At 37.6% G+C, this 27213-nt stretch overlaps 1 protein-coding gene across 1 annotated transcript in view; it reads right to left on the reverse strand.

The window, feature by feature from the left end:
- Positions 1 to 17038, reverse strand: part of LOC102996333 (peptidyl-prolyl cis-trans isomerase A-like) — a 62247-nt gene extending 45209 nt beyond the window's left edge. Inside the window, exon 1 of the mRNA XM_024128122.1 lies at positions 16837 to 17038. Within this exon, the coding sequence (XP_023983890.1) occupies positions 16837 to 17038 (202 nt within the window). The remainder of the gene's footprint in view (positions 1 to 16836) is intronic.
- Positions 17039 to 27213: the final 10175 nt, after the last annotated feature.

Below are 27213 nucleotides of genomic sequence, written 5' to 3' on the forward strand. Positions count from 1 at the left end.
GAGACTGTCCTCAATTCTTTTCTTTCTTTTTTCTTTATTCTGCTCTGCGGTTGTTATTTCCACTATTTTTTCTTCCAGATCACTTACAGGTTCTGCCTCAGTTATTCTGCTTTTGATTCCTTCTAGAAAATTTTCAATTTCATTTATTGTTTTGTTCATCTTTGTTTGTTTGCTGTATAGTTCTTCTAGGTCCTTTTTAAATGTTGTTGTATTTTCTCCATTCTATTTCAAAGATTTTGGATATCTTTACTATCATTAGTCTGAATTGTTTTTCAGGTAGACTGCCTATTTCCTCTTCATTTGTTTGGTCTGGTGGGTTTTTACCTTGCTCCTCCATCTGCTGTGTGTTTCTCTGTCTTCTCATTTTGCTTAACTTACTGTGTTTGGGGTCTCCTTTTTGCAGACTGCAAGTTTGTAGTTCACGTTGTTTTTGGTGTCTGCCCTCAGTGGCTAAGGTTGGTTCAGTGGGTTGTTTAGGCTTCCTGTCTGTGTCTGGTGCTGTGTTTTGGGTTGTCTGTGACCTTATTATGATTTTAGGCAGCCTCTCTGCTAATGGGTGGGGTTGGGTTCCTGTCTTGCTAGTTGTTTGGCATAGGGTATCCAGCACTGTAGCTTGCTGGTCGTTAAGCAGAGCTGGGTTTTAGCATTGAGATGGAGATCTCTGACAGGGTTTGTGCAGTCTGATATTACATGGAATCAGGAGATCTCTGGTGGACCAGTGTCCTGAACTCAGCTCTCTGACCTCAGAGGCACAGGCCTGATGCCCAGACGGAGCACCAAGACCCTGTCTGCCACATGGCTCAGAAGAAAAGGGAGAAAGAAAGAAAGAAAAATAAAATAATAAAATAAACTTATTAAAAGAAAAGCTTAAAAAATAGTAAAAATTTAAAAAATTAAATGTAATAAAAGAAAGAAAGAAAGAAAGAAGAGAGCAATCAGACCAAAAACCAAATCCACCCATGATAACAAGTGCTAAAACTATACTAAGAAAAAAAAAAAGAAAACCGGACAGACAGAACCCTAGGATAAATTGTAAAAGCAAAGCTATACAGAGAAAATCTCACAGAGAAGCGTACACATACATACTCACAAAAGGAGAAAAAGGAAAAATGTACATATATCTATATATTAAAAAAAAAAGAAAAAGAAGAGAGCAACCAAATCAACAAATCTACCAATGATAATAAACTCTAATACTAAACTAAGATAAACATAAAACCAGAAAGAAATTAGATGCAGAAAGCAAACTCCAAGTCTTCAGTTGTTGCCAAAGTCTACCGCCTCAATTTTGGAATGATTCGTTCTCTATTCAGGTATTCCAGAGATGCAAGGTACATCAAGTTGATTGTGGAGATTTAATCCACTGCTCCTGAGACTGCTGGGAGAAATTTCTCTTTCTCTTCTTTGTTCACACAGCTCCTGGGGTTCTGCTTTGGATTTGGCCCCGCCTGTTTGTGTAGGTTGCCGGAGGGCATCTGTTCTTTGCTCAGACAGGAGGCGGTTAAAGTAGTGGCTGATTAGGGGTCTCCGGCTCACTCAGGCTGGTGGGAGGGAGGGGTACAGAACGTGGGGCGAGCCTACAGTGGCAGAGGCTGGCGTGACATCGCAACAGCATGAGGTGTGCCGTGTGTTCTCCCAGGGAAGTTGTCCCTGGATCACGGGCCCCTGGCAGTGGCGGGATGCACAGGCTATCCACAGTCACCTATGCTTTTATTTTTACACAGGCTTCTTGGTGGCTGCAGCAGCAATCTTAGCATTTCTGCTCTGTTAGCCGCAACTCGTGCCCATCTCTGGAGTTCGTTTAGGTGGTGCTCTGAATCTCCTCTCCTCACGCACGCTGAAACATGGTCTCTTGCCTCTCAGGCAGTGCCAGACATTTTCCCAGACTCCCTCCCAGCTAGCTGTGGTGCACTAGCCCCCTTCAGGCTGTGTTTACACAGCCAGCCCCAGTCGTCTCCCTGGGAACTGACCTCTGAAGCCAGAGCCTCAGCTCCCAGCCCCCACCTGCCCCAGCAGGTGAGCAGACAAGCCTCTCAGGCTGGTGAGTGCTGGTCGGCACCAATCTTCTGTGCGGGAATCTCTCTGCTTTGCCCTCTGCACCCCTGTTGCTGTGCTCTCCTGTGTGGCTCTGAAGCTCCCCCCTGCCAACCCCCGTTTTCACCAGTGAAGGGGCTTCCTGGTATGTGTAAAGTTTTCCTCCTTCACAGCTCCCTCCCAGAGGGGCAGGTCCCATCCCTATTCTTTTGTCTCTGTTTTTTCTTTTTTCTTTTGCCCTACCCAGGTACGTAGGGAGTTTCTTGCCTTTTGGGAAGTCTGAGGTCTTCTGCCGGCGTTCAGTAGGTGTTCTGTACGAGTTATTCCACACGTAGGTATATTTCTGATGTATTTATGGGGAGGAAGGTGATCTCCACGTCTTACTCTTCTGCCATCTTGAAGGTCTCTACTGTTATTTATTAATTATAACATTATAATTCAATACTTACTATGTGTCAAATTGTTCCAGGGACTTTACCTACATAATCATATTTCATCCTGACAAATATACCCCTGAAATAAATATTTTACCCATTGTACAAATGAAGAAATAAGTTTTAAGTGATTAAAGGACTTATCCTTTGTTACACAGCTAGTAATTTGCAGAAACAAAATTTGAATCATATTGTCTGATACAAAGATGATACTCTACAGTATCAACTCCATAATAAAGCAAAATTAATTTTCTCTCTATTAAAAATATCAAAATGTTCATTTTTTTATTAAGAGAAAAACATGTAGCTAATGAGTACCTCATGACCTTTGAGGAAATGATGTGATGTCTCAGCGTGAAGAAGGAAATATGGAAAGAGTAGGGATTTTGGAGTGAGAAGTGGCTGGAATTAAATTCTGGCTTTACCGCTTACTAGCTGTGTAATCTGTGAAAGAGATAACAACAACATTGTTGAAGGGAATAATATAAGAAGATCTAGCCTAGTGCCTTGCACATAGGTTACCTAGTCAATAAAATTAGCATTTTAAAGGGTCTGAGAAATACTGCAATAGAGAAACACATTTAACACCATGTTACTCAAGTGGAACATTTTTTTTATTGCTATTTATACTTTTATTCTAAAATACAGCAAATTTCAATGTATGTTCTATCTTTTTTAAAATTTAATTTAATTTTTTTATTGAAGTATAGTTGATTTACAATGTTGTGTTAGTTTCAGGTATACAGCAAAGTGATTCTGTTATATATATATGTATGTATATCTGTATATTCTTTTTGTAATCTTTTCACTTATAGGTTATTACGAAATATTGAGTATAGTTCCTTGTGCTATACAGTAGGTCCTTGTTGGTTATCTATTTTATGTATAGTAGTGTGTATATGTTAATTCCAAACTGCTAATGTACCCCTCCCCCCCTTTCCCCTTTGGTAACCATAAATTTGTTTTCTATGTCTATGGGTGTATTTCTGTTTTATATATAAGTTCATTTGTATCATGTTTTTAGATTCCACTTGTAAGTGATATCATATGATATTTGTCTTTGTCTGGCTTACTTCACTTAGTATGATAATCTCTAGGTCCATCCATGTTGCTTCAAATGGCATTATTTTATTCTTTTTTGTGGCTGAGTAGTATTCCATTGTATATATGTACCACATCTTCTTTATCCATTCATCTGATGGATATCTAGGTTGCTTCCATGTCTTGACTTTTGTAAATAGTGCTGCAATGAACATTGGGGGCCTGTATCTTTTTGAATTATGGTTTTCTTCGGATATATGCCCAGGAGTACGATTGCTGGATCATATGGTAGCTCTATTTTTAGTTTTTTAAAGAACCTCCATACTGTTCTCCATAGTGGCTGCACCAATCTACATTCCCACCAACAGTGTAGGAGGGTGTTTCAAGTGGAACTTCTTTTGAGTGTCACCTATTTCATGGAACCCAGTGTTCCACAGAGGCAAGGTTGGGAAATAATTAAAATAATTAATTACATTATAGTTGAAATAATTGTTGTCTCTTTGAAGAGAGAGGGTATTAATAGGGATGCAGTAGGAACAGTAGTAGGAAGGGAAAGGAAGGGAGAGATGCAAAACATCCATTTAAGATGATTCTACAGGATTGAACAAATGACAAAGCACGAAAAATGATAGAGGAAGAGGAAGGATAAGTGATGCAGAAGTTTGAGCCTTAATTGAACTAAAGCTTCTTCAGTTTTGACTTGAGTATTTAAGATATATTTTATTATCTGTGTTAGGGCTTTTTATTTAGGCTTTCAGCATTTTGTAGGACGGTGTCATCAAAATAATAAGAATTGAATTATTAAATTTACTCACTTGTGGCTCAAAGAATATTCTTGCTGTCATGGCTGAATATTTAGGCATATTGCATTTCTACTTTGCCAGTATTGGGTGGAGAGGGCTAAAAGAGACTGAAATAATTTCCTGAGTACATAGAGTTCCTGAGAAATGCTCTGCACATTTAGAGACATATAGATTCTGGATATGAAAGAATGAATGTTCTAAAAACTTTTTAAGTGGTTCCCACAGAATTTGTCATGATTAAAGGAACTCTGGTGCTTTGTTACTACCTAGAGGGGTGGGATCGGGAGGGTGGGAGGGAGATGCAAGAGGGAGGGGATATGGGGATATATGTATACGTATAGCTGATTCACTTTGTGATACAGCAGAAACTAACACACCATTGTAAAGCAATTATACTCCAATAATGATGTTAAACAAAACAAAACAATGGGCATATTTGGATGTTTCAGCCAATGGGGTGGATGACGGCATCCTAATGCAAAGATAATTGTTTTCTATATACTTCCTTAAATGAGATATTAATGGAGCAAATTGTGAGAGGTATGAATGAATTTGAATGGACTATAATAAATGTTTATCTATAGAAAAGTATTAAATTCCTTAACTTGACATATCTGGTTTTCTTTAATTAACAATAATCTTTTGATGTTCCCGACTACCTGCCCTTTGTTACAAAACTCCTGTATATCCTAGCGCCCCCCTCGCCTCCTCGGAGTAGTTCTCTCAGGGTTACTTGAGATGCTGCCTCCTGGGCTTGAAGTCCTAAAAATTCCCGCCGAATGAAACATAACCCTCAAACAAAATGCTTAATTTGGGTAAACTGCTGATTTCTGAATCAAGAGGAAAATAAGACAAAATCTTGTACCTGAAGGAGAATTAAAGTTTGGAATGATTTCATTGCAGCGACATTTTCTCAGAAATCTAATTATAATAAATCTCCATGTAAAGCAATATTTTTAATAGGAAAAAATGAGATCTGTTGAAAATGAAAGCATTCAGAAGGCATAGAAATGGAACCATTTTATAGCATTTCACCTACTATGTATTGAAGTTTTTATTTTGTAAACATGAGGAATTTATTTCATAAAAGCAAACTAATTATTCCCCAAAATGAGGACAGAAATCCCATAATTTCCCTATTCCTACTCAGAATTAAAGATAAACTCCACAAACATGAAATTAGACCATTCTTTTGAATGCTACTGGCTGGCATTTACCAGTTAGGTGTTACCTCTCTAGCTTTCGCATTAAGAGGCAATACATTATCCTTGGAAGAGGAAGAGAAAGCAAATAAAGGTCAAAATAAAACAAAGCCTGAAAGCATTTCAACAATTTAATATGCTCTGTTCTTCTCTTCCCTTGCAAACATTGGAGTTACCTGTTGTTTAAAATGATAAGGTTTGGAAAGGAAACCTGGTAGCATCCGTTGGTTTGAGCCAAACTTTTTATTTTATAGGCAGGGGCAGCAAGTCAGTGGAGGTGATCCCAAACACAGAATGTTGGCTTGCATTCATCATTCTTTTATGTCAGGAATTAAATGTTGAATTACCTCTCAACAGCCACTGTACTCAATAGTCATCCTTCTCTAATGGGTGAGTATTGTTTGATTGAAGAAAAGTATTTCCAGGATTTCTTGTTGGAACAGAATCCTTTCAAGGATCATATTTTTATGGCTTTCGAATACAGGTATACCTTGGAGATATTGTTGGTTCAGTTCCAGACTATCACAATAAAGCAAATATCACAATAAAGTGAGTGACACAGCTTTTTTTGGTTTCCCAATGCATATAAAAGTTATGTTCACACTATCCTGTAGTCTATTAAGTGTGTAATAGCATTATGTCTAAAAATGTGCACACCTTAATTAAAAAACACTTTATTGCTTAAAAATGCTAACCATCATCTGAGCCTTCAGCGAGTCGTAATCTTTTTGCTGGTGGAGGGTCTTGCCTCGATGTTGATGGCTGCTGACTGATCAGGGTGGTGGTTGCAGAAGGCTGGGGTGGCAATCTCTTAAAATAAGATGACAATGAAGGTTGCTGCATTGATTGACTCTTCCTTTCACAAACAATTTCTCTGTAGCATGCGATGCTGTTTGACAGCATTTTACCCACAGTAGAACTTCTTTCAAGATTGGAGTCAATCCTCTCAAACCCTACGGCTGCTTTATCAACTAAGTTGATGTCATATTCTAAATCCTTTGTCATTTCAATAATGAAACATGAGATTTACTGTTTAAATTCAGCAGCTGAAAGAATCCCTTTATCAGGAAGATGCGAAATAAGAAATTTATAGTGTGCATTACTTCCAGACTGCATTACTCTTTGGAAACATATGAGTACAGTAAGTCCCTTACATATGAACGAGTTCTGTTCTGAGAGTACGATTTGTTCGTAAGTCCAACAAAGTTAGCCTAGGTACCTAACACAATTGGCTATATAGTACTGTACTGTAGTAAGTTTTTAATATTTTTCACACAAATAATACATAAAAAACAAACACAAAAAATAAAGAAAACATTTTTAATCTTACAGTACTACAGTACCTTGAAAAGTACAGTAGTACCAGCTACATCACCACCGCTTTTATGCTTGCTTCCAGACATCCTGGGCTTGAAATAAAGATACTGTACTACTGTACTCTATACAGTGCTTACAGTAAAATACACAAAAGCACAACCAGTTGTAGAGGATGCACGCATGTGACAATGTATGCCAGACACGTGAACTGACTTACATGATTGGACATGAGAACACACGTTTGCATCTTTGGAAGTTCGTAACTTGAAGCTTCGTATGTAGGGGACTTACTGTAATCATTAGTGTAAGGAGTTCTTTGATGCCTATCTCATCCTCTATTGGATGCCCAACAAGAGCAGGAATTGTGTATGTTTTGTGTGACTTTTCTTCCTGTTTTTTCATGTAGGATCCCCTCACATGGGTCGATTTCATGCCTGTTTCCCTTTGTCTTTAACTGATCACTCTTGACACTACTTTCTGGTTTTCCTTCACTTCTGTTCAATCTAATGCATCCTTTATCAATTTCATTTGATTCAAAAAAAAAGAATAGAGCAGAAAGGCATCCTGTTTGGAAAGAGGAGAGGCAATTATCAAATAGGAGAAGACATTATTTGTTGTCAAATTTAATTAACTCCCAAAACTAATACTGAAGGGGCAAGTCTGGGAAAAATTTGAATTGAGTTTTAAAAGAGTATTTTAAAAGAAAATAGATGGCTATTTTTTAGCAGACTTCTATTTAAGTCTGCTATTCTATTTAAGACATTTAAGTTATCTGTAGTTTAACAATGTTTCTATTTTCATGTTTATTCATATGTCTTTACCTATATGTACAAGCATGTCTCTAGAATGAATTACAGGTAACAGATTCACTGGGTCAAAAACGAGATACATTATACGTTTTGAAACATATTACCGAACTACATTTGATGAATGTACATCAATTTATACTCACATAATCAGGGTATAAACATGTCTGTTTATTATGAATTTTCTACAATATCCTCTTTATTATTACAATACAACAAATACATGTACAGATAAGAAAATTTCATTTGATTCATCAAGTACTTAGTCTATATAAGGCTTGCCCTCAAGAAACTTTAAGTCTAAAGGAAAAGACAAGTACAAAAATCCCAAGAGTAAGAGGTATCCTGTGGTAAATGCTGAGATGTATTTTTATCTGAGTTTGGAGAGTTTAGAAAATGGACTGACACATTAGACCTGCACAGTTACACTGCAATATGTGTCGTTAATCCTCCAAATGCCCTCAATAGTTTTCTGTAAAAACATCAAGAGGAAGAAAGTAAAAGTACACCTTGGAGCCTATTTTAACCTATGATTGCTCTCTCTCAAATAGTTTCTAACTAGACTACTCCTCCCCCTGCTCAGGAAATGGGCACAAAGCATCTATTTCCTTTTTAGTTTTTCTTCCATTACTTAAGCACATGTTCCAACCTTGGCAGGATGGAACAGGTTGTTTGTGAAAACAAAAGAAGAATCAGTGTTTTCTCAAATATAACTTCAGTCTAAAAATAGATACTAGCTATTTTATCTGCAGTTTGAAACTACCAGCCTTTCTTCTTGTTTGTCAAGCTCCATTCTGCCTTTGTGATACAGGAGAGAAAAGTGCTGGGTGAGTGAAGGGCAAGACCTCCATGCTGTCAACCCAGCCGCTAGTGCAGAGTAGTACAGCCTCTACCCCATCTTTAGCGGGATCAGTTAGCCCCACAAGGGACAGACAGTGTCTCAGCAGTTTCTGACAAACCCCTCCTTGGCTTCCTGTCCTCCCATAGGAGTCCTAGATACGGGATGATGAAGATGATGAAGGTGCGGGGTCAGGCCCTAGATTCTCTTTTCAACACTCCTAAGAGACCCAGGGATACTGGGACCTGACTGCCTCTGAATTAGGACTCTACCATTGGTGAATCATGAATTATCCTTTGGGGAAATTCTGTATTTCCTTTGCTGCTTCTAAAGAATAGACTGTTCATTATCCTCATGTGAAATACAAATTAACCTGTTAGAGAACATGTCTTCAGGGAGTGTGCTCTTTGAGCCTCATAAAAATGCTGAGTGAGGCCTGGCAAGGTTCTCAATTGCATAGTACACGGGAGGAAACAGAGGCACCGGGAATCGTCACACCCTCCCCGCCCTTACCCTTTCAGCCAGTGAAATTCTCAGCCACTTTCAAAGGTGATTGAGTCCTACTGACTTGGACTGTCAACTTCCTTCTTTCCCACCTCAAAATGTCCCCAATCTTTCTTTTCTACCTCAGAAAAATGAGTGCATTTTCTGTTCCAAGAGTGACCCCCTACACTTGTGATTAAGTTTTCTTTTTCTTTTCTTTTCTTTTTTTTTTTGGCTCTCTCACCAAAGAGATAGAGAGAAGACCTCTGACCAAGTCTAAGTCTTCTGTTTTGTAGACTGTAAAAGTCTATTATTTTATTCTGCTCTTTTGATTTATTCCTGAGAAAAATGTTACTTCTGGTAAATTTCCTGGCAAAGGCTCTTTCACGGGCTGTTATCAATGTCAAGTTTGGTTCAGTTCATCACACCACTAGATCCAAGTGCAGGACATCCCTTTAGTGTGCTTTCCACAAAGCCTTGCCCAGGGGGTGGGGCTGCGGGGGGGTGCGTCAAGAAAGGCGCACTGTCTTTGCTGGGCTCTTGATTTCAGTTGCTGGATCTCATTCCTTTTATAAGTGCTTAGGGGATAGAATAAGGAAAATAATTCCTTCTCTGTAACTCTGTGTTCAGAGTAATAACTACCACTTCCTCACCTCTTTAAAATCCAGTATGTCAAATAAGGAGATCGTAGTTAAATATACACACTAACTTCTACTACTGCTGCTCGAGTCCCTCCTGGTTCCTGGATCCCTGTCCACATCTTCAAGGAATACTTATCTCGACCCCTCTATGTGTCAGGCTCTGCCCCATAGATTGATCTTGTAGAGGAGGGAGACAGACAATGAATGGAATACATGAGTGAATTATAGTAATTTAGATGCTAAGCTCTATGGATAAAAATAAATAAGGGGAAAGGAAAGGGTATGCTGCAGGGTGTGGTAGCGAAGGCCTCACCAAGAAGGTGTTATTTGATTACAATCATGAAAAAGGTGAGGAAACTGTGCCACCTCTTGTTTATCTGTGTACTCTTGAGCAGGTTATTAACTTCTCTGTGCCTCAGTTTCCTCATTTGTGATTGGAGGATAAGAGCTACCTGGCAGAGTTATTTTAGTATTAAATGAGAGGGTGTTAGTAAAGTACCTGCCACACAGTAGATGATTTATAGATGGTAGCTTTATTAATAATGAATCCCTTTCAGTAAGTCTTCTGGGGTTGAGTGTTTCCTAAAATGAGTTAAGGTCAGTTATTGTTTTCTTTATATTCCTTTTGATATTAGTTAACTTTTCAGTTAACTTTCTCTCTTGGCTTCTGAATTTGAAAGTTACCAAGTTGTTAAGAAGCATTCAAAATGTAATCTCCAATAATCAGTTACATTGCTGAGGTAATGGGACTTAATGAGTGGATTAGAATTGTCAGCCAGCTCCCTCCAGTTCATTACTTCCTATGGAACAATGGTGAAAGAAGCAGCCAATAGAAACCTTACAAAAACGTTCTATGAGATAGAAAGAGCCTATAACATGAACATGGGTTCAAGGAGATGAAACATGACCCAGGTATAAATATACGTTTACAAATTCAATCTAGGGTAATAAAATGAACACACAGCTTTTTGTTCTAAATGCCAGAGTTACTTGGCACAGTGCCAACAGGAAAAGAAAATGGAAATGCTCCAAAAAAAAATAGTCAAACATAATTATGAGTAGGAAATGAATCAAATAGAAATATTTCCCAGTCTGAAAATTGATATGTTAAATAGTAATAATGCATTCATGTCCCCAAGGGGGCGAATCATCAAGTTAAAGAGCCAGATTTTCCTGGGAGAATTTTTAGAGTGATCTAGATGTGCGGTTTTTCTCTGAAGTCTTTCAAAATGTTAACTGTTACTAAATACCTGGCATTTGTCTTAGTAACTTGACCTGAAAATGTGACATTTACTGTTATTCAGGAAAATCGACGGTAGGAATAAAAGTTTGTAATGAAAGTGGAGGGGAAAAAAGAAAAAAGAAAGTGGAGGGGGAATGGTCACAGGACAGTGAAACATCAGGGCTCCAATCACATTGATCCCATTTTCATTCACTCCCTTTTTGGTCAGCATCATGACTGTAGACTTAATGTACCATGGAAATTATTTCCCACAGGATAACTTTGGAGCCATCAGTGAAAGAATGCGGTTTTCCAGCAGGGAAAATTTGTGTATACTGGAAGAATTAACCTCTAGATCTGGTTGACTACTTTTATGCAATTTGCGTATTCCCACTTTCCTGAAACAGTTTTAGCTTCCCAGGACATCGGTCTCCCTTATATTTCCTCCTCCCACAATGAGCATTGTTTCCTGGCCTCATCTGTTACCTCTGTGTCCTCATCCAAACCTCTTAATGCTGAGGACATCAAGCCAGTCCTTGGACTTATGCTGTCCTCTATCTACACTGAATCCTAGGTGACTCATTTAGCCCCATGATTGAAATTACATCTATAAACTTAGGTCCCCGAAATGTATTTATCTCTCACCCAGGTTCTCTCCTGAGTCCAGACATTCACATACAACTGTCTACATCTCCACGTGGATGTCTAATTGGCATCTCAAACTTAGTATATCAAAACTAAGCTCCCAGTCCCTTCTCTAAACCTTCTCCATCTCAATAAATGCCAACTCCATGTTTCCAGGTGCATAGGCAAAAAAATAGTGTTATTTTTGCCTTCTCTCATTCTCTCACACCTCATAATAAATCCAACAAATTTTACCACTTAGACTTTCAAAATATATCCAGATTATGACCACTTCTCACCACTACACCACTGACACCCTTGTCTAAATCACTACCTATGAAAGTGTGTGGTAGCCACCTAATTGCTTTTTCTCCATCTATGCTCATCCCACAAAGTAGAGAAAGTGATCCTTTGAAAATATAAAACAGCTCATGTCTCATCTTTACTTTCAACTCTCCAATGGCTTCCCATCTCATTCAGAGCAAAATCCCATGGCCTTTCTCTGTTCTCACGGTATCTGGCTTCTTATATCTCTGACCTTATCTCCTCCCACTGCCCGCCTTGTTCATTTCACTTACAGCCATAATAGTTTCCTTCCTGCAACTCAAACATGACTAACAATTTCCTTTCTCAAAGATTTTGTATTATTTTCATCTGGGATGCTTTTCCTCCAGATATTTGCAAAGATTAAATTACCAGTGTATTCATCAGGTCTCTTGTCAGATTTTGTCTTACCAGAGAGACTTTATCCACCTCATGAAAAACAGTAACCCCTGTAGACACTCCCTATCCTGTTATCCTGCTTTATTTTTCTTCAGAGCACTTACACTCTCTGACGTACTATAGCATGCATTCACTTATTTTTAATCACTTACACATCATTTAGTTATATGTATTAATGCATGTGTACACTCACACACACGCGCACGCGCGCACACACACACACACACACACACACACACACACCATTAGAAGCTATGGGAGAGGCATGAAACAGATTCTTCCTCACGGCACTCAGAACGAACCAACTCTGCTGACGCCTTGATCTTGGACTGCTGGCCTCCAGAACTATGAGACAGTACTTTGCTAAGGCAGCCTTGGTGAACTAATACAATGCCTTTTGTCATGATGAGAAAGTTCCTGTCTATTCTTGTTTACCAGTCTTTTTTTTTTCATCATGAAAGAGTGATAAACTTTGTCAAATGCCTTTTCTACATCATATGAGATAATCATGTGCTTTTATCCCTCTTTGGTGTATTACATTGGTTGATTTTTCTTATGTTGACCCATCCTTGCATCCCTGGGATCAATTGCACTTGATCGTGGTATATAATCCTTTTAATTTGCTGTTGGATTTGGTTTGCTAATATTTTGTTGAGGATTTTTGCATCTTTATTCATAAGGGATATTTGGTCTATGATTTTCTTTTCTTGTGATATCTTTATTTGCCTTTAGTATCAGAGTAATATTGGCCTTGTAGAATGAGTTAGGAAGTATTCTCTCCTCTTCAATTTCTTGGAAGAGTTTGAGAAAGATTGTTGATAATTCTGCTTTGTTTGGTAGAATTCAACAGTGAAGCCATCTGGTCGTATACTTTTCTTTGTTGGGAGGTTTTTGATTACTGATTTAATCTCTTTACTTGTTGCAGGTCTGTTGAGATTTTCTATTATCTTCTTGAGTCAATTTAGATAATTTGTATATTTTAGGAATTTGTCTGTTTCAGCCAGATTATCTATTTTTTTGATTTATAGTCTTCTCTTATAATCCTTTTTATATCTGTAGGGTTGGTAGTTATGTCCCTACATTTCTGACTTTAGTTATTTTCACCTTCTTTCTCTTACTTTTTTCTTTGTCAGCCTGACTAAAGGTGTGTCAATTTTGTTGATCTTTTCAAAGAATCAACTTTTTGTTTTGTTGATTCTCTTTATTGTTTTACTCTTCTCTATTTTATTTATCTCCACCCTAATGTTTATTATTTTCTTCCTTCTGCTAGCTTTGGGTTTAGTTTGCTCTTCTTTTTAGTTTTCTTCTTCTTTTTCTAGTTCCTCAAGATGTAAAATTAGTTTATAGATTTGCATTTACAGCTGTAAAATTTCCTTTGATCACTGCCCTTGCTGCATTCCATAAATTTCGGCATGTTGTGTTGTCATTTTCATTCATCTCTAAGTACTTTCTAATTTCCCTCGTGATTTCTGCTTTGACCCATTGGTTGTTTAAGAGCATATTGTTCTTATTACACTAACTAGACTGTAACTCTTTGCGTCTTATACTTCTCAGCAGCCAGTACAGTTCTTAATGCAACAATAAATACCCAATATTCATTTTTAAAAAAATGTATTGTTCAAATTCCACACACTGTGGATTTTCAAAGTTTTTTGTTTTCTTTGCAGTGGACTCTAATCTCATTCCACTGGGGACAGAGAAGAGACTTTGTATGATTTCAGTCTTTTTAAATGTACTGAGTTTTGTTTTGTGTACTAATATATGGTTGATTCTAGAGAATATTCCATGTGCACACCCAAGGAGTGTGTATTCTGCTGTTAAGTAATTTTGCTTCATTTTCTAAAGTTCTGTTACAGGTCTTCAAATGGTTTATTCATAAAAAGTAACAAGTTCAAAATTTTTGAGTCCTTATAAGTGTGAATTTTTCATTCATTCGCCTTTTCCAATGAAGAACCATATACAGGATCTAGAATGTATTTGTCTTTAGAGTTCTTTGAGTGTTGCTCCATTGTCATTTAGTTTGGGGATTTGTAGAGAATTTTGATTTAATTCATTCACCACATTTTTTAACCCCAATTCATTGCAGGTTTTAGTATTTCACTTCTGATGGCCAATAACACAGCCCCCTCAGGGACAGTAACAGTTACTTTGGTGCTCATTTCACAATTATGTTACGGATGGTCAGGATGCATACCGTTTGCCATAGCTATGTTCTCCCTTATTTTTTATTTTTTTATTTTTTATTTTATTTTTTTTTTTTGCGGTACGCGGGCCTCTCACTGTTGTGACCTCTCCCATTGTGGAGCACAGGCTCCGGACGCGCAGGCTCAGTGGCCATGGCTCACGGGCCCAGCCACTCCGCGGCATGTGGGATCTTCCTGGACCAGGGCACGAACCCGTGTCCCCTGCATCGGCAGGTGGACTCTCAACCACTGCGCCACCAGGGAAGCCCTCCCCTATTTTTAAAGTAGACTATTTTTTAGAATAGTTTTAGTTTCACAGCAAGAATGAGCAGAAAGTACAGAGATTTCCTATATGCCCCCTGCCCCCACACAAGCATAGCCTCTCCCACTATCAACACCCCCACCAGAGTGGTACCTTTGTTACAATTGATGACCCTACTTTGACACATCATTATCAACTAGAGCGCATAGTTTACATTTGGGCTCACTCGTGGTATTGTACGTTCTGTAGGTTTGGACAGATTTATAATGACAGGACTGATAAGACATCCGCCATTAGAATTATCATACAGAGTAGTTTGACTGCCCTAAAGATCTTCTGTTCTCCACCTATATATCCCTTCCTCCCCCCAACCCCTGGCAACCGCTGATATTTTCACTGTATGTATCAGTTTTACTTTTTCCAGAATGCCATATAGTTGGAATCTTAGAGTATGTAGCCTTTTCATAAGGACTTCTTTCACGTAGTAATATATATTTAAGATTCCTCCTTGTCTTTTCATGGCTTGATAGCTTATTTCTTTTTAGCGCAGAATAATATTCCATCGTCTGGATGGACCACAGTTTGTTTATCCATTTACCTACTGAGGGACATCTTAGTTGCTTCCAAGTTTTGGCAGTTATGAATAAAACTGCTATAAATATCTGAGTGCAGGGTTTTGTGTGGACATGAGTTATCAACTCCTTTGGCTAAATACCAAGGCACATGATTGTTGGATCATGTGTTTAGTATGTTTAATTTCCTAAAAAATGGACAAACTGTCTTCCAAAGTGGCTGTATCACTTTGCATTCCCACCAGCCATGAAAGAGATTTCTTGTTGTTCCACATCCTCACTAGTATTGGCTGTTGTCAATGTTCCAGATTTTAGCCATTTTAATAGGTATGTAGTGGTATCTCATTGTTTTAATTTACAATGATGATGCTATATGATGTGAAGCAGCTTTTCATGTGCTTACTTGACATCTCTATATCTTCTTCAGTGAAGTGCCTGTTAAGGTCTTTGGCTCCCTTTTAAACTGGATTGTCTGTTTTCCTATTATTGAGTTTTAAGGGTTTCATGTGTTTTGGATAACAATCTTTATCAGATATGTCTTTCAAAAATATTTTCTCCCAGTCTGTGGCTTATCTTTTTATTCTGTTGACAGTGTCTTTCACAGAGCAGAACTTTAAAATTTTAATGATGTCTAGCTTATCGAATCTTTCTTTCATGGACTGTAACTTTGGTGTTGTATCTAAAAATCATTGCCATATCCAAGGTCATGTAGGCTTTCTCCTATGTTATCTTCTAGAAGTTTTATAGTTTTGTGTTTTACATTTAGGTCTGTGATCCATTTTGAGCTAAGTTTTGTGTAAGGTGTAAGGTCTGTGTCTAGATTTATATTTTTGCATATGGGTGTCTAGTTGTTCCAGCATCATTTGTTGAAAAGACAGTCTTTGCTCCATTGTACTGCCTTTGCTCCTTCATCAAGGATCAGTTGACTATATTCATGTGGGTCTATTTCTGGGCTCTCCGTTTTGTTCCATTGATCTAGTTGTCTATTCCTTTACTGGTACTACACTGTCTTGATTACTGTAGCAAGTATATATACCTTCTCCTGTTGCCTCTCCAAGCTGATGGGATTACCTCTGGAATTGCAATTTTGCTGGGTTTGAGGCAGGTTATGAGGCTGTTGCTGGGTCCACAGGGGAGTCTGCGGTTGGCAGGCCTATTACCAGGGGCTTAGGCATGGATCTTATCAGGTCTTTGGGTGGATGGGACTGCCTCCAGGACCTTATTCAGTAGGGTGGCACTGGGTCAAGGGTCAATTCCCGTGTTCACAGTTCGGTCCTCAGACAGTGAGCCTGCAACAAATTGTTAAGTTGGGATGGTCCTGCTGAGTCCCTAGGTGGGTTCCTAGGCAGGCAGGATTTCTTGCTGACTATGGCTAGAAGGGGCTGGGGACTACTTCTAGGGCGCTTTTAGGATCTCCAGGGGTACAGACAGGAGTGTCTTCTGCCGGGACCCTGGGTGGGCAGGACTGCTTCGTGGACTGCAGCTGCGAGGGGCCAGAGCCCAGTTACAGGGCTGTTTCAAAACCTACAGTCAGACCGAGTTTGGCAGGCATACCTCTAGGGGCTCCCAGACTATGCCTGAGCAATGCTGGAGACGGGTCACAGGCCACTTCAGTGTCCACAGCCAAGACCAAGGTCTGTGGGCCTCTTACCTGAGGCACAAGTGGGCATGACTCCTCGCGGGTCTCTTGTTGTAGGGTGCTGGTGATAGAACCAAGGACAAATGGGGCTGAGGTGTGAGTCCACAGGGGCTATGAAGCTGTTTCTGGGTCTGTAGCCAGGATCATGGTTGGCAAGTCTGCTGCCTGGGGGGTGTCTGCCTTCTAAAAACAACTCTGCTGGGTTGGACCCCATCAGGGATTCGCAACCTCCTACCTGGATCCCAGAGTTCCCACAAAGGCGCTTTTGTCCATGGATGGCTGCCCAGTTATTGTTGTGGAGGGAGGATATGAGCGGGACCTCCTATTCCACCATCTTGCTGATGTCACTCCTGTTATTATTTTTAAATAACAGCTTTATTGAGATGTATTTCACATACCTTAAAGGTTATGACTCAGTGATTTTTTTTTTTTTTTGCGGTACGCGGGCCTCTCACTGCTGCGGCCTCTCCCGTTGCGGACCACAGGCTCCGGACGCGCAGGCTCAGCGGCCGTGGCTCACGGGCCCAGCCGCTCCGCGGCATGTGGGATCTTCCCGGTCCGGGGTGCGAACCCGCGTCCCCTGCATCGGCAGGCGGACTCTCAACCACCCTGCCACCAGGGAAGCCCGACTCAGTGATTTTTAAAATATTTTGCAGAGTTGTGAAACCATTACCACATTTTAATTCCAGACCATTGTTATTATGCCCAGAAGAAACTCCATAACTATTAGCAATTAACTCCTGTCTCCCCCTTCACCCAGTGGTCGCTTTTGACTGACTTATTTCACTTAGTAAATATTTTCAAAGTTGATCCATGTTGTAGCATGCATCAGTACTTCATTCTATTTTTACCACAGAATAATATTACATTGTATGGGTGTATGACATTTTATTTATCCATTCATCCACTGATGGACATTTGGGTTGTTTCCACTTTGGGGATATTATAAATAATGCTGCTATGAACATTTGTTACAAGTTTCTGTGTGAACGTATGGTTTTAATTCTCATGGGTATATACTTAGGAGGGGAATTGCTGAACCATATAGTAGGTGTACGTTTAATATTTTAAGGAAATAACCAAATATTTTTGGCACCATACATATTAGAGATTAAATATTTTTAAGACAAAATCACTTTTCTTTAACTATAAATTAATATTGACTTGTAAAGTTGATACTGAATCTGGCAGGTAATTTCACAGTGCTAGGTTTGCATTTGCTGGCTCCTTAAAATACGTAGTCTAGTCATTTGCAGCTACTCTCTCCTTTTGTGTTGGTATACACCATTTTTGGCTCAGTCTTGTTAGCAATGGTAGAAGATCAAAGTTTTGTATAATCCCTATGATTTTTTGTTAGTGTAATATCCATGCTTTCTATATATTACTTCGTATGCCCTGTTGAAACAAGTGTTATGTTAATCTATAGTATTTTGAATTTTCCATTACTCTCTAAAATTTAGGTGTATCCATATCTATATGGCACCATTGCAAATCAATTCGGTCAAATCCTTTAAATTTAGTAGAAGAATAAAAAATGGATTTTATTTTTTGTTGATATTCTTATACACTGAACAAAAATGATTTGGCCACATGTTTGTCTTTAACCTCCTGTGCTGGTATCTTTAAGTGTATTAACAGAGAACATGAAGAGTTAGTTAATTCTGGAGTAGATTTTAGAGGGTGGGTTCTTTTTGGTTCTCTACTGTATTCAGTATGCATAAAGATGTTAGGCCTTTACATATAACATTTTGATAATTATTACTAGAAATATGCATTATTTATATATAATAACAAATAGAAATAGAATATACTAATTAAACTTTGAAAAAGGAAAAAAAATCTACTTGTTATCTCTTGATGAATTCAGTCGATTAAAGGCCTTTGTAAATTAATGTTTATTGTTTCACACTTTGTTTCCTATTTGTCTGACCTCCTTCACTGAAAACAAATTTACATTACAGTTTCCTCTTATTAAAACTTTTCACCAAAGATAAAAGTAGAAATAACTTTATGGCAGCAGTAAGTGGGCCAATATTTGAGAAAATGGTAATGGCATTAACTAGCATAATTCTTCTGATGTATACTGTAGGATATACTTTTTCTACAGAGAGGTAAAAATCTCTTTTTAAAAGCCCCCTCTAAGTAATATTACTTCTTTCTCAGGATTTACTCTCTCAAATCTTCTTTAACATATTCTGGAACCTGAATGAAGCATTATATCTTTCATGTTTTGTTTTGTTCCAGTTTTACTTCCTAGCCATTTTTCGATGGGTTTTTCTATTACCTAATCAATCTCAAATAACAACTGGATAATTGCTCAGTATATCTTGAAGTATAAGCTCATCTACAAACAAACAAACTGTTTTTGCCATTGTCTGGGATTATACATGTGTATTTGTATATATAAAAGGCAACACTGAGTAAAAGAGTTGAATATGAAGACTTGTTTCAAAAAAGGATCAAAACTTTTGAAAATATTATTAATAGCTTTCAGAAACTATATATCTAGGCTGAGAAAAATTATAACATCAATTATTAGAAAATTTGATATATGAAATATTCTGAAGTGTTAAGTATTGACATGACATGGTCCAGTGATTTGCTATTTTGTGGAAATAATCTTACCCTAGACACAAATGAAAAGAAAGTTTCTGAAACATAAGGTCTTTGGGAAAGAACAGGTTGAAAACTACTCCCTTGATCCATGATACGCGCTCCAGATGGGACATGAGTCTGGATGAGTCCCATATCCCAGGAAAAAAAAGAGTGCTGACTTTGTATTAATATTGGATTTAGAATCATTGGGCCCATTGCCTTTGATGAACTGCACTAACTTCATTGTTACCAGGGCCCTCAATCTGCTTCATCTGAATTTCAGAATTATTAGTTCTTCCATGTATCTATGCATCCATTCATACAATCTTACAACAGATATTTATTAAGTTTTTATAAGTTCCAGGCACTATTGTAGGTGCTGAGCGTAAAATAAAGAGCAAGAAGATTATATACACTGGCCTCAGGGAGACGACATTCTTTTGAGAGAGGGGAGCAGAAAATAGAGTAAGCACTAATAAATGTATTGAAAATTATTTTAGATGGTAATGAATAGCAAGAAGAAAAGAAATAAGATGTCACAAACCTACTTTTACTCAAGGTGTTCTTAATACACCTAGAAAAATAATGCCTTAGCAGCTGTTTTCTATTTAAACAGTTTTATGCTTTTCCCAAAGTTCAATAAAATTAACATTAGAGAAAATTTGTCTTCCTTATATAAAGCTTATGCATCAACATTTATGGTATATAATCCTCATTAGGGTAGTAGAAATATGATTATAACTATTCAGCAAACTGAATGAATTGAACAGAATAACTCCTGTGTAATCCTTAAAATATGTCATTTAATATTGTAAGAAACATTTTTCACTGATCAAAAGATAAATGTAAATATAGCCTCCACTAAAATTCTCACTAATTCTAAATTATAGAGATGAAATGTAACATGGTTTTGTTGTATATCCATTTAACTTTTTCAAAAGGTCGTTATTGCATAAAGAAAACCATCTCTATACATAATATATTTGTGGAAACTCTACTGGTATTTCATTGCTCATCTGATAAATAATATCTAATAGGTATATGACAACAGTTATGTTCAGGCACTCTTCTAACCACTTTACATGTATTAAGTTCTATAATACTTAGAATGACACTACGAATTAGGTCCTACTATTATCCATATTTTAAAGGTGAGGAAACTGAAGCCTTCAGAGATTAGGTAACTTGCTCCAAGTCACAATTAAGAAGTGTTGGAGCTGGGATGCTGCATCCTGCTTGGGGTGTTTCCTAATTCTGTCATTCACAATTAACCTCTCTTTTATCTGTTCTCTTACAAGCTGTTTGTGTTTGTATCATTGCTTGGCAAGGGAGAAGCAGGGAGCCCTCATTAAAAGAGGTTATTAAAGCAATATAGGCTATAGAAGGAATCCAGGCAAGAGCTGATGGGGTATTGAACCAGGGTGATAGGAGTGTGGGTAGTTAGAAATAATCAGATATAAATAAAATTAGAGCCAACAAGACCTTCTGACAAGGGGGAGTCAGGGAATAAGAGAAAAAGGGAATGAAAGATGATATCAAAATGTTTGTCCTTGAATACTGTATGCACAGAGTCACCATTAATTAAGATGAGAATGCCTGTTGAAGGAGCAGGTTTGAGGGAGAAGAAAAGAAGATCAGATCTGCATATTCGTAGGCATCCAGGTGGGGGTGTTGAGTATGCCATTTGATGTATGAGTCAAGAGTTCAATAGAAGGATATATGCTCAAGATAGGTGGTATTCAAAACTATAATACTTGCTGTGATTACTAATGGAATTAGTATAACTAGAAAAGAGAAAAGATCCAAGGACTGAGCCCTGGAGCACTCCAAAGTTTAGAGATCAGGAAGATGAGGAAAAAGCAGTACAAAGTAATGAGAAGGATTTTACAGTAAACCAAAAGAGAGTTTTTTGGAAGCCTGAGTGGTTCATCGTGTTAATTGCTCTAATATTTAAAGTAAGATAGACATCACATTGGGCTTAGCAATTTAGGGGTCATGGGTGAGCTTTATAAAAGCAGTTTTGGTCAAGGGAATGGAGATGAGAGTGGATTCAAGGAGAATGAGAAGAGAAGAATGAAGACAGTGATACAGACCGCAGTTTTGACGTGTTTGCTGTAAAAAGAGACACAAACTAACAGCTACACAGAGAACTGTGTGTCAAAAGTTTTTATATGAATTTGGAAAAGGGGTAGAATAAAGGGGGAAAATGGTGATGCAGGATAGAGAGGTGAGAATTGCTAAAAATAGGCAAGAAGTGATAATCCAGTGCCCAATAGGAGTGATTGACCTTAGCTAGGCACACCATTATTTCATGTACTGTAACAGGAGACAGGATGGAGAGTAATGGGTTCAGATGTAGGTAGCAAGTTGTGATGGTGGGAGCTTTTGGAAATTCTCTTCTAATTTCTTCAATTTTCTTAGTTAATAGGAAGCAAGGGAAGGAAATAAGGATTATAAGCAGATAATGAGGATGGGGGATGGTGTTGGGGGTTTTAAGAGAAAGATGACGTAAAATAGTTTCCTATGAGCAACGATTATGAATAGTATCACTGCTAAGTTGCAATACATGCCCGCTTGAGATAGTGATTCTCAACTTAAAGTGAGACTGCTCAGCATAATTCTGTGTCCACCAGGATAAGCTTCATGGGGAAATGTGAGGGTAGACAGAGTTCAGTTTAACCAGGGTATGGGTTTTGCCTAATGTGTAAGAAAAAGAAAGAAGATGAAGCAAGTGAAGTCCAGGAGAGTTGAGAACATATGTAGCCTAATGATTATACTGATGGATCATGAATTTTAAATGGATTAACGATTAAAATGGTGACATAAGGATGATGAGGGACAGTGAAAATGTAATCGTTTCAGTGGAATGTATGTCCTGATGCAGTCAAAAGATTGTTGGACTTTGGGTACTAATTAGTGTGAGCTGCAACTGTGTAGGTGGTGGTTGCAGAGTGGGTGCTCTAAAATGAGGTGATGGAGGGAGTCCAGATGTTGGGAATTCTAAGGTCTAGGGTATGACCACGGAAATAGGTGGCCGCAGTAGGGAGGAACAAAGGACACCCAGGAGAGGTTAAAGTGTTGGAAATGTTTGAAGGATCATCTGTGTAGATGATGAAATAACCACTATTCATTACAAGAATAGTGTTAGAATACGTGTCAGTGAGACTGCAGTTAAAGCCTCAAGAAATGAGGAGTGCCCAGGGATATGGAGACTGCTGCAACAGGGGGGAAGAGTGGGTGGCATCGTGTAGTTGTTGGGTATATGGGTATTTGTTTTACTATTTTTAATAGCTTTTATACATATAAAATATTTTATAATAAATTATTTTTTTAAAAGAAGCTTGTTGCTGAGGAAATCGATATGTCATTTGCAGAATATTCTTTTGAGGACCTTGAGTGTGAAACAAAGACGAGAGAGGAGAGCAGTAATTTGAAGGGTTATGTAGTCCAAGAAGACTTACTCTGTGTTTTATTTATTTATTTATTTATTTATTTATTTTGGCTGCGTCGGGTCTTCCTTGTGGCATGCATGATCTTTGTTGCGGTATGTGGGATCTTTATGTTGAGGCACGCGGGCTTCTCTCTAGTTGTGTCATGCAGGTTTTCTCTCTCTAGTTGTGGCGTGCAGGTTCCAGAGTGCGTGGGCTCTGTAGTTAGCAGCATGGAGGCTCTCTCACTGAGGCGCATGTGGGCTCAGTAGTTGTGGCGCGAGGGCTTAGTTGCCCCATGGCGTGTGGGATCTTAGTTTCCCAACCAGGGATCGAAACTGCATCCCCTGCATTGGAAGGCGGATTCTTTACTACTGGACCGCCAGGGAAGTTCCTATTTTTTTTTTTTTTTTAACAATTGGAGGTTCTTGATCATGTTTAGCTTTTATAAGGAAAAGCTAAATAAATGGAGAATTTAAAAATACATAGGGAAAGTCATCCAGCATCCTGGAAGAGATGGAACAATACTGAACAATGAGGGATTTTTCTCAAAACAGGGGAATGGGAACGTTATACTCTGAAGTTGGGGAAATTAATAGGGAATTGGATAAGAAATTAAAGAAGTGTATGTCTAATATGCTCAAATTTCTCTATGAAGTCGAAGGCGTCTACACCATAAGACAGTCCTTAACCTCTGCTCAAATCACCTGCAGTGATTAAATGATACTCACTACTTCCTGAGCGATTTAATCAATCTTTAGATACTTCTGGGTCCTGAACCTGTTTGCTTGCTTGTTTGTTTGTATTTTTGTTTTAAGGTGTAGCATCTAATAGCAGTTCTATATCTGTTCTTTGGAACATCACGTAAGAACAGGCCATCACTTTCTGCAAACTAGTATCTTACTTGTCACATCTTAAAATATTCATATTTTCTTTGTCCAATAACTCTTTGTAGTGAACAAAGAAATGAACCTTTCCTCTCATTAATTTTAATCACCTTAAACTTGAAAGATTCCTTAGTCTTTTTATATCTCTAGAACTTACATTGAATTTTATAGTTTGATATGAATTACATATTCGAAGTATTTTATTTTAGCTGCATCTGTAATAAAATTATCATTTGGTTTTGAAATTCCTTGAACTATAATGGTTAATTATGTTTGGAATGCTTTTATGGCTTTCAGTTAACAGAACTAAAATGTTTAAATTTGTTGAAATAATTTTTAAGTGATTTCAAAGCTATTACATACAATAGAAATGACTTAAAATGAAAAACAAATATCTGGCATTTTAAACATATTCAAGTACTAACTGCTGGTACTGTATTATATATATTGACTGTCACCACATTTCTGCATAGTTTTGTTGTTCCTTTAAAAAACTTAGAAACAACTGCATTTCCAGTCTGTAGTTTACATTCATTTTATTACTTGCTACTTTTTGTCGGGATGATATTCTGAGATCTCTAAGATTATTCTCTTAATCTTTTCCTTAGAAAACTAATTCAGAGCCCAGAAAAACCTTTTGGCTCCTATGAAATCTAAATGAAATTTATAGGAGGCAATAAAATAATAAGTTAACAGAAAAAAGTACAAGACCATTTTCGCTCAAATATCATTGTGTTCATTTGAATATACACATTTATTTCCCTAAAATTAACCTTTACGTTTATTTCCTTCCACATCATTATCTCCCTCTGTCTTACTCCATATCCTATCTGTTCTTTTGCTGTGCAATTGCTTACATCTATTGCCTCATTGCCATGTTCACAGTCTCTACCCTATTTCAGAATATTAGTACTTGAGACCTGGACTACTGATAAAAATCTCCTAAAGGATCTCTCTGTCTTTAATCACCTTCTTCCTCCTCAATAATCTATCTTTCTTACAACACCAAGGATGCCTTCTTTAAAAACAGGTAGGTGATAACATTCCATTGCTCAAAAACCTTCAAGAAAAAGTCCTCAGTCTTTCAATCAAGGTTCTTTACTATTTTGCCCAAGCCTGCTTTCTCAGCTTCACCATCTGTTGCATCTTCCCATGCAGTATACTTTCTATTTAACTTGGTGTGTCAGTTTTTCTCCCAAATCAACTGTAACACTCTGATTTCTGTGACTTTGCTCAAGCTTTACTCCTCTTGTTTCTCATAGGTTCCTGTCAAGTCATACTATCTTTTTTAAGGCACAGCTCTGATTCTGTTTCCCCTAGAAAGACCATAAAGTATAAACAGTATGCATAGAGCTACTGGTGTCCGATTGACTGGATTTACTCTGGGCTCTCCCGTCTTCTACCTGTATAATTTTAGATAAATCACGTACTTATTGCCTATGATGGTTAGTGAGACTCATCTAAATTGCTCTTGCTCAAGGACAACTTGGGAAAAAAACAAAACAAAATTTAAGAACACTTCATCACACATGTATTGAATTTTCCTTATAAAGCAGTAATTTGGAAAAAAACAACTTATTTAAACGAGTGCAAAAACATTATTCGGGAATCTAGTAGGAAGTTGCAATTTATGGATGTATGGTAAAATTCATGGTGAAAATCATACTATTTAGCATCTAGTCAAAAGTTGCAAGTCATAATGAGGAGAAAAAAAATAATTAAAAACAACTCAGAAATGACAGTCTTGTTTGGGGAGGTCAGTTTTGGGGAGCCAGAAATTGACACACTTGTTCTAAAGATCATATGGAAATTGAAAGGACCTAGAGTAACCAAAACAAGTTTGCTAAAGTAAAACAAAGATTACGTACACCACCTGATTTCAAGACTCAGAAAGATACACTGTGGTAGTGGTATAAAAAGATAGACACGTAGATTGGTATAACAGAATAGGAAACCCAGGAAAGACACTACACACATGGTTAACTGGTTTTCTACAAATGTTCCAAGGCAACATAATGAATACAATTATTACTTTCAGCAAACTGTGCCATAATGATTGCCTACCCCTATGCAAAAAATGAACCACAGCCCCATGTAAAAATTAACTCAAAATGGGTCAAGACATAAACATAAAACCTAAAAATTTAAAACTTTTAGGAGAAAGTTTGTGTGACCTTAATTAAGGGAAAGATTATTTCTACACAAAAGCATAAAAGAAATCCATAAAAGTTAAATTTAATAAATTGGGCTTCATGAAAATTAGTTTCTGCTCTTTGAAAGACACAGAGAATGAAAAGAGAAGCCATGCACTGGAGGAAATTTTTTGAGATAAAATATCATCTCCAAATGCAAGCACATGAAAAGATGCTCAACATCATTAGTCATTATGGAAATGCAAATTATAACCACAGTGAGATATTCCTATATACCTCTTAACATGGCTAAAATTAAAAAGACAGACATACCAAGTGTTTGTAGGATGTAGAGCAACTGGAACTCTTACACATTGCTGAAGGGAATACAAAACAGAACAGTCACTTTGGAAAACAATTTATCAGTTTGTTAAAAAGTTAAACATGCATTTATGATTTCACACAGCCATTCCACTCCCAGGTATTTACTCAATAGAAATAATATTCACACATACACACACACACATACCCCAAATTTCTATCAACAGGTGAATAAACAGACACAAAAATGAATGAACCATTGATACGTGCAACAATACTGATGAGTTTCAAAATAATTATACAGAGTGAAAGAAGTAAGACACAGAGTATATACTGATTCCATTATGATTGCACTAATATAAAGTTCTAGTCATGCAAATTAATCTATAGGGTCATAAAGCAGATCAGTGTTTGGCTATGTGGGGTTAGGCTAGGTTGGGCATGAAGGAGGGACTACAAAGGAGTATGAGGAAACTTTTGAGGATAATGGTTATGCATGTTATCTTTATGGTGGTCGTGGTTTCAGAGGTATATACATATTTCCAAACTTATATCACATTGTGTGCTTTAATTATGTGCATTTTATTTTATATCAATTGTACCTCAATAGAGTGTTAAAAACAAGTATCTGATTCTGAAGTACCATTAACCACTGTGATGTATACTCTGTTAAAGGCAGTGGCCGTGTTCTTTTTTCCATTTGAATCCTTACTCTCTGGTATAATGTCTTACATATAGTAAGTATGGAATAATTCCTCTTCAAATTGAGTTAAGTTAACTACAGTCTTTTGGATCACAAACTGACCAAAAATGAAAAGCAATAAAGTATTTGATATTCAGAAATTATGGTAGATTTCATTACTGATATTTTAACCTCAGAGTATTACATTATTGGGGTTAGGAAACCAAAAACATAGGTCATGCCACTTTACAAGTGCCAAGTGGGTCTTTCATGGCCACAGGTTAAACCCATACTTCTAAACAATTTCTTTGTGAAAGAGGGTTCTCAACCACATGGCTAATGGG

The sequence above is a fragment of the Physeter macrocephalus genome, chromosome 21 (assembly GCF_002837175.3).
Source record: "Physeter macrocephalus isolate SW-GA chromosome 21, ASM283717v5, whole genome shotgun sequence".
In the NCBI taxonomy this organism is placed as follows: Eukaryota; Metazoa; Chordata; class Mammalia; order Artiodactyla; family Physeteridae; genus Physeter; species Physeter macrocephalus.